This window comes from Merops nubicus, unplaced genomic scaffold, assembly GCF_000691845.1.
Source record: "Merops nubicus isolate BGI_N331 unplaced genomic scaffold, ASM69184v1 scaffold13570, whole genome shotgun sequence".
NCBI lineage: Eukaryota > Metazoa > Chordata > Aves > Coraciiformes > Meropidae > Merops > Merops nubicus.
Window position 1 is genome coordinate 1544 of NW_008584905.1, and position 8804 is coordinate 10347.

Below are 8804 nucleotides of genomic sequence, written 5' to 3' on the forward strand. Positions count from 1 at the left end.
TATATGCCAGTCAGTTTCACATCCTGGAAAATCGCTACCTCCCTAGATCAAATGGTGCATCAGCAGCACATCTGGCCAGAGCCCTGGCTAAGCTCACGAGGAAAAAAATCCAGGAGATGAAGAAAACAAATTAATTGCACTGCTTCATCCAGGAAGATGTTTTCTGTGCTGCTGAGCTGCGCACTGCTTCTGAGCGATAAGGGTGTGCCATTTCAGGAGGATACAGCCCAAGACAGTAAAGTTTTGATTGTTGCACTGATTTTTTTTTAGATTTTAAAAATCCAGGCGAGCTGCAGGAGCACAGCAGTGCTGAGGTGTGTGCTTTGGCAGCTGTACCAGGCAGGGTACAGCTCTGCTACAGCAGTGGCAATGGTCCCAAAGATTTTTGGCCCAAACTGTTCCCCTGGGCTTATACCATCAGCTGTAGGCTCTACTCATTGCCACCTGTTTTGTGTTTTCTCTCTCTCCAGAAACCCCTCTTCTCATTGTGCCACGCACACAGCCCGTGAGTGAGCACCAAATGAAGATTTTCTTCAGGTGTTATGTGTTAAGATGAATACACTCAAATAAATCCAAACAGACTTTAGAAAATACCTATCCTCCCATAAACCTGTGTCTTCCACACAGCAGCTCCTCTGCAGTGCTTTTTTAACAGCAGAAAAGCAGCCTGACAGGTGCTGCAGCCCTACTTTGTCCGTGAGAGGAGAAGGAAGCAGAGAAGGTGATGTCCTTACCTTTAGGATGGGAGCCATAAAGACAGACACACCGGTCAGAATGAAAACAATGACTCCAGTGACTCTCTGCTCCCTGAAACAAAATCACTGGGTGAGCAGGATAGCTTCAGCTCTCAGGGTTTTATTCCCCCTCAAACCCAACACAAAGCCTGACAACTCGGTTTTGCAGCCACGTTTTCAAAGCAGACTGGTGATTACCAACCAACAGCAACCTGCAGGTATCCTGGATCCCGCCCAAGCCTCACAGACCTCTTTTTTCCAACACCAAATCAGTTTTGGTATGGTGCCTTCACTCTGCTGTTTGTGGGTCAACAGAGTACTGCTACTGAGTAAGGAGGAGTGTTTACACGTTAAACATTAGAAACTGTTAACTAGCAACCCAAGAGCCTGCAAATAGGTAACAAATCAGCTCTCCACTCTTAGGTTAGTGGCGTGTTTTAAGTGCTGGTCGTAGTACTCCAGCAGCTGGATAACCTTTGTGAGGTGCTGACTCTGTGCCTTCATTGGCATCTAAAGACGCTCCCTACACCCAAAAATACTTTTGCCAGTAATATTTCAAAGCGCTGAAAGTTAGGCCATTAAATTTCTATTTAATCATGGCCTGATTTCTAGAAGAGCTGCTACTGAAAGCACTTTGGACCACTAATGAAGGCAACCAAATACAGAAAAAATGGTTTAAGGAGAGCTGATTGCTCTAGGCATGACAAGGTTACTTTTTTTTTTTACCATTATGTTTGCTAATGAACGCTTGTCTAATTTCCACAAAGAAATCTGCAGTAAATTTATCTCCTTCCTCAAATCCTGGAAGACTCTGTCTGGTCTAGCCAAATAAATTTTTGAGGAGTTACATGAGGATTTATCTGAGGAATTGCCAGAGACCTGGACTGCTAAATCCCATGGCAGGGATTTGAGACATGAAGAAAGCATGAAGAAATTCTCCACCACAGCTCTGCAGTGTTTCATGGGCACCAGAGCTCACTCTGTAAACTTGTGTGCATTCTGGGGTGACCTCAACACACATGGCCAAAGCACGAGTGAGAAACGGTCTAAGCTCCAGTGCAAGTTTCCTCCTCTGACCTCCTGACCCTGTCCTGCATGTGTCTTGGTCAACGCAAGACCATTGATGGTACAAACTGACGTTTGCAGGCAAATGAGGCATTTAAGGCCTTTCTTGTTTGACATACCTCACTCCCAAAAACTTGGGCTGTTCTCCAGGAGCTGAAGTTTCCGTTTCCATCTTCAAGCTGTCAATGTGAGCAATGGAGATCACAGTAGCAGCAACATACCAAGGCAGACCCATAAAGGAGCATACGATCATCAGAATGGCCACCCAGAACAAATCCAAATGATAGCCAGCACCTTTCTGTGGAGGAAGACAAACTTACTTCAGCTTAATTATTCTAAATACCTACAGAACGGGGAGAGCTCTGGCCCTGGACATCTTTTGGCCAACAGGAATTGTCACAAGCAATAGAAGAGGACACAATGCTCCTTAAAGGATGAATTACCTGCTTCTGGGATGGAAAACTGGGACATGTTTTAGTTCTGGCAAGCTCTGAAGACAAGACCATACAGTAGCAGTAGAGAGCAGCAGACCTGCAGAAGACCAAGCACCTTGTGTCCACTATATCGTGCTTGGAGGCTGAGTTGGTACAAGCCAAGCCCTGTGACCAGTCAAATAGCTCTTTGCAGAGCTATGTAACACAGCAGACCATAAGCTAAAGACAGAAAGCACCATCTTCACAAAAAAAAATTTGGTGAGATACACACTGTATCTTGTAAACAGCATAAGCAATCTCTCAATACATATCTCTAGGCATTTTTTATATATATACACACCCCTCCCTTGGTTCTAATGGGTTTATAGTGCTTGGAAGCAGCTCTGTGTTGCCTCTTAAAATACCAAACTGAAACCCCATTGTGAAGTCCTATTTTTATAATGATGTGTTCCCACTTTTATAAATGAGGTAGCAGAGTGACAAGCAGTCTCATGCCCACTCCCATCTCAAGGTCCCTTCCAACCCCTGCCATTCTGTGGTCTCACAACTGGGACCTCACAACTGGTACTAAGCCTGGCTAATTGCACCTGATGCTGGAGGCAACTTCCTCAACACCCACCCCTAGGCTCTCTTGTGGAAAACAACAAGAGCAGCTGATGGGCTCATACCCTAACCAAGAGGAGAAAGCTGCCCTCATTCTTCACCCTTTTTTAAAGACCTCTGATTTGTTTTTTTAAATCCTTTAATGGACTAACCAAGGAGATCCACCAATCAGAAGTGCCAAGAGAAGATGTGAAGAAACAAAGAAGCCACCAAAGAAAGGGATCTTCAGAAAAACACTAGACCAATCTCTAAAGGTTTGCTATTTTAAACAAGATTAACATTTTTTTAATCCTGTTCCATTTGATTTTATTGGAAAGAACGAATGATCTGGACCTACTTGGTGACCCAGGAGGGAAAGCAACCTCAGTTCATCTTGAATAGTCCTCATTGTGTTCCTCCCACGTGTGCTGCTTACCTTGGCTGGCCGGCAGCACTGGGACGGGCACTCAATGACACCCTGCCAACACTTCAGCAAAGCACCAGCAGAAAAAAAACCATCATTCTTTCAGCCTACAGCACGTATTGTGTATGGAGGTGGGTTTTGGTGCAGAGCAGCAGGATCAGACTCGAGAACCCCAATTCAACAAAAGCGTGTGCTCACAACCATAACAAAGGAAGCAGGAAATCATATTTTTCTATTAAACATAACTTTGCTGGAGTGTTTATACTTTGTTACTAAAATAATACACCCAGTGCTGATAGTATAACCACATTTAGAGCCTATAAGCTGAAGAGATGTCAGGCCTCTTTTCATGGGGGAAGAACAGTGAATATATTCTTCCAGTGATTAAGAAAATTATGTCTGCTTAGAAAGGTGCAGAAGACAGACCTGAGACTGAGACCATGTCAATGATTAGCCTCCCCCCAAGGAAAATGTGGGAACAGTCTTGAATGTATCTGCCCAGATCCAGATGGCAAAAAGCGATCAACAAACCTTTCCTGTTCCCTATTACTGACTTTCTCCTCCAGGTCAGGCTCAGGAGAGTCTTAAACTACATGTTGGTTGTCTAATGTTCACAGTGACTGTATCAACTGACACATCTTCCTCTTTTTCAAGTAAAAGCTCCATTCACATTTCCAACAGTTCTGAAGATAACTGATGAAGCAGACCTGGCATTACCCATGTTTTGAAGGAGTCTTTACTCTCACAGGTTACATAGCTTGAAATGCAGCCTGTTAGCAGGAAGGGAGAGTCTTCTTTTACTGGAATTTAATATTTTTCAGTAGAACTGACCGTGCAGCAAAAGAAAAAACCCTACAGGCATGACAAACGGCATAGTGCCGGACTGGAAAGTTTATTTTAAAAACATGAACTACATCCTAGGCTGGTCTATGTCAGCAGATATAAAGCTCTTCTTTAAATAACATCCAACTGTGGCTATGCCCTTGGTATGTCCCAAATCTCTTCAGCTTATTGCTTCTATTTGACAGCACTGTACAGTCAACATAGCTGTCATGCTTGGGCCACCTCTGGCCATACCCACCACAGGTGGGGTCCTGTGATGGCCCCGGTGCCCCAAAACCTTCTTTGGAGTGGTTGACAGCCACACCAATGTGTTGTGTCCACTCAGGGATGGCCACCACACAAAGAGACCTTGTTCTGCTGGTGGCTGGGAACACCCATCAGCGATTGTCTTACATGATAAGCAGTAATAGAGGCTTCTCAGGTCCAGAGATACTTTGCCTGTTGATGAGAGATTTTGGCTTGGATACAGTACTGCAGTGCTATGCAAATTAAAATTACAGCCCAGCTCTGGCTAAAGCTCCTAAGACAGGAGGCTCTTCCAGGATCACAGCCTTCCCACACCATGAGCCTGAGCCCCCAGAATCATGCATTCTTTGCAGAGCTGTGCGTGACCTGGTGGACATACTCTGGCCACCCTCCTTTTCCTTCCTGTCTTGATGCATCAGATTTGTAAAGGATCCCCTTATAGTTCATGAATCTGGGAAGATAGCTGACCACAACCACAAAACAACTTTCTCTCCTTAAAAACAGCAGCAGATGAACAGGCCCATGCCTTTGAGGGAGGAAGGAGGTAGGTGAAAAATGAGATGTTTAGAGTCATTTGAGGCTAGAGGAGAAGTTTGAGCTAGCTGGACTTGAGTTTTTCTAGAGAACCGGAGTCTGTGAAGTGAATAACCATTTGGAAGCTCTACCAAAACCCGGCAGTTCTGCACATCAGCTGTAAGGCAGTAAGCGACCAGAGCCTTCTGCTGACCCAAACCATCTTCCCAACTGCCTTGTTCAAAAAAAATGCCAGAAAGAACACTTGCCAAGCAGCCTCACTGGAAAGCATTCTATCCCTCCTAGATGTTCCGGATCCTGCAGAATTATTGAGGCAAACGACATCTCTGGGGTCAGGGCTAGTAGAATCTGAAATGAGCTTCATCCAGCCCTTCACTAAGGTCCAGAAGGCAGCTAGACATTTTTTACACTGGTATTCTTTACAAGAAAAACTTTGACTAGCCAAAACTTAAGTTTTCTTTACTATTCTACAATGTTTACAGTTGAAGAGTGAAGGTCTTGCAAGGGAAGATCAAAATATTGTAAAGGTTTTGAGAAACTTTTGATTTTATGGTAAAAGGGGGCTTTAAGCAGAAGTTCGGCCTTTGAAGGAGGGCTGCTCTAATTTCTTCTGACTTTAGCCACTTGTGCCAGATGAGCAGCGGGTAGGATGTGATCCATCCAAGACCTTTCCTCTTCCTAGAAGTGAAGGGGTAGCTGGCTGCTTTGGTGAAATCCGACTACTCCTGGCATGGGGCCTGATTGCAAAGGAAAAGAGAGAAGCAATCCCAAAGCTTCTCATGTGGGAATGCTCCATGCCACAGGATGGTGAAGCCAACCCAACTCAGACAGTGCTTACTGAAGGAGACACTGTGAGCTGGCCCCTCACAGGCGTCTTGCTTCAGCTGTTTGTGCAATGCTCAAGATTTTCAACCGTGTCTGTGGTTTTCCTGGCAAAACCTCTACGCTAGCCAACAAAACAAACATTGCCATTGAACACCAGCAGTGATGTTTCTGAGGTGGCACGTATGTTCAACCCTGCCACGGGCCCCCCTCCATCTCAACACAGAAGAATCACGCCAAGCACACCCACCTTCAGCTTGTGCTCCTTCCTGTTGACGATGACGGCTGTGATCTGCTGGTCCATGAAGATGAGGATAGTCACTAGCAGTGCAGGGATAGCTGCTGCTAGGTAGACCCACCACGGGTTCCCTCCAAAAGGTGGGATAAACCAACCCCTCTCGGGACTGGTTGGCTTTTAAGGGTAAGGAGAAGAAAGCTTATGTTAGAGCTGCAGTATAGGAGTGATGACGTCCTAAATACTTCCACCAATGGGGCTACACGGAGACACTGAAGGCTTGCAACAATTTCACCCTTCCCATTATAACAGCAACAAAAGGTTTAAAGTACGGAGGTAGGATTTAGAAGATAAATCAGCCAACCAAAATTATGCTAATAGACAAGATACCATCTGAGCAAAATGGTCCATTTCCAGAGAGCTAACTACTCTCTTGTTTTGAGGGCAAGTCAACTTATAGAGGGCAGATGGGTGGAGAAAGGAACCTCTTCCAAAGGCTGACAACAAGCTGACAATGAGACGTACCTTGAATTCACTTGGCACAATTAGTTTTGGTGTGTCCACACCTACAAGGGCATCTATCCCACAGAAAATCAAAATGGACAAGATAATGGCAAAGTCACTGATAAGCTTCCGGGCCTGAAAGAGAAGTGGACATCACAACAGTAGTTAGCACTATGAAACTCCATTTCACCCATGCTTTAGTTTCTAGGAGACGCTCCAGGCTCAGGTTTGGTGGCATTACAAGCTCATCATCTCTTCTTTTGCGGAAACAAAGGTGAGCATTGTCATGCCTGGTGCCTTCGGGACTTTATGGCCTGGACTGAAAGCCAAACAATTAAGCCTGAATGGAAGCAGGAAAACAAGCCTAAGGAAAAATAAAATTGCTTTTGTAAGAAACTCCCACATGAATGTTTTGAGGCATCTGAGAGCAGCCATCAACCTCTGTCATGGAGACCTAGCTCCTCCACAGCACCGTCTGCACACACTTCTCCAGACCAGCTTCTAGTGTCAGCAGGTACTGAACATGTACAAATAAATCTGAAAAAACAGTGACTTTCTCTGACATATAAAATATTGTCTCTTTCTGATCTCTGATTCTCGAGGATCCACATACTCATGTGTCTCTGGGCAGGGCCAAAGCTTCTTGAGTTACCACAGGACTCCTAAGGTATGTGGCTTTAACAAAATATACTGTGTTCTCCCCAGACTCTGCTCTTTTAATATGACTGGTTTTGCAATGTGGATGAAAAAAATGGGAAGGAAGAAATGGTATTTTACACTGGACAACAGAAACAGTCACAAACATTAGAAGATGGGAAGACCCAAACTTTCATGACAGAGAAGCTGTTCTGTGTGATGGGCAGAGCTTACATTGTTTTCTGCCCAAGTAATAAACTGACCTAAAAAGCCAGAAAAACAAACTTCAACATGCCCTAAGAGTCACTGGAATACACAACTTAAAGCTGTCACTGGTCAGACCCCAAAAATTTTAAGTGGGCAGGACCCACTGTACTTGTCTGTAGCTGTGTGATCTTCTCAGACCTGTTGATCCTTACAGGTTTCCTGGGTTCGCATGGTCACAGATAAACCTGCATTCCAGCCTGGATGGAATTTGTTTCCTTTTTATTAAAAATACTAGAGGTTCAATTGGAACACAGCAGAACAGTAAACATCCATGCAGGATAAATCCCTGCATGTCAGAATGCCAACAACAGTGGGGGAGGCCTCACGGAGACCTTTGGTACACATGGAAACCGCCAGCTCGCACGCCTGTCATGGAGACTTCGGCTGGAGAGACAAAACAAGCAGATGCACCTGAGAGGTGCCTGTAAGCTGGCTCTAAGTCCGAGCAAAAGCTTGGTTTTAGGCCAATGCAGAGGTTTTTCAGGTCGCCCTTATTTTGCACGCTTGGAGAAGAAAGGGAATTTCTGCCTCAGGTCCTCATTGTAACAGGTCGACCAGGGATGGACTGCAGCCGAATTCAACATTTTTTGCATTGATCTCCGAGTATTTAAAATGTTATGTGAGAAGATCAAAGATGTGTCTCTGTTCTCCTGTTCTATATGGACAGCTCGCTTTTGCTCAGTGACAAAGCAAAGGGCTTCTTTTGTCCTCCTCAAACACTCTCGCTGGCTCTAAGCAGGGAGATCTCTGACATAACCATTAATAGCCCCTTTTGGTAGTTTGATTTCTGTTCAATCACCCTACCCCAGAGTCAAGGCATGACATAAGCTTTGTGTCTAATGCTGAAAATGGCCAGCTGAAACTACACACACCTGAAGGACTCTTCTAAGGCTGGTAAGTCACATCACTGTGCATCTCAGCTCTGAAGTGATATGTCCACCACCTTTAAAATCACTGCCACAACCCTGTGATAGATTATGTCTCATTTTGGCTCGTTGGTTGCCTTACCCATGCTCTCCAGAAGCACTGGGAGAGTGACAGCTCTCTCAGATACACCTTGGGTAACCAGTTCCATATTTTCATCTCAAACCAATGCAATCTGCCCTTCCTGCACTTGTCCCTCTAAATGTGTGTGTGACAAAACCAAAAGGAAGTATGACCTTTGCACTCTAGAAGAGTGAAGAACCAGACTGCGAGGGTGAAAGGAGACACTTACAGTGGTCGGAAAATAGCGACTGGTCTTGAATTTCTTCAGGGCCATGGAGCAGGTGTAAGTGCCAAAAAAGAGGATGAAAGACATGAGGGTGATGTCAGGGACATATTCGCAATTGTTGCCCACAAGTTGTCCTCCATATTTCAAACACTCCTTTGTTGTCAGAGATGACCAGTCAATGGTGGTGTTGTACTGCAGGGAAGAAGAGAATGTTTCCATGAAGTGCTACATAAGCTGCTCATTCAGCAGGACAGGAACCAGGACC

At 45.0% G+C, this 8804-nt stretch overlaps 1 protein-coding gene across 1 annotated transcript in view; it reads right to left on the reverse strand.

Moving 5' to 3' along the window:
* Window positions 1-734: 734 nt before the first annotated feature.
* LOC103778231 (electrogenic sodium bicarbonate cotransporter 1) overlaps window positions 735-8804 on the reverse strand; it is a gene marked incomplete at its 3' end in the record, with an annotated part of 115082 nt that continues 107012 nt past the window's right edge. The window contains exons 17-21 of the mRNA XM_008945811.1: window positions 8543-8731; window positions 6445-6558; window positions 5935-6096; window positions 1919-2097; window positions 735-807 (exon numbers count right to left, since the gene is read on the reverse strand). Coding sequence (XP_008944059.1) covers window positions 735-807; window positions 1919-2097; window positions 5935-6096; window positions 6445-6558; window positions 8543-8731 — 717 coding nt within the window. The remainder of the gene's footprint in view (window positions 808-1918; window positions 2098-5934; window positions 6097-6444; window positions 6559-8542; window positions 8732-8804) is intronic.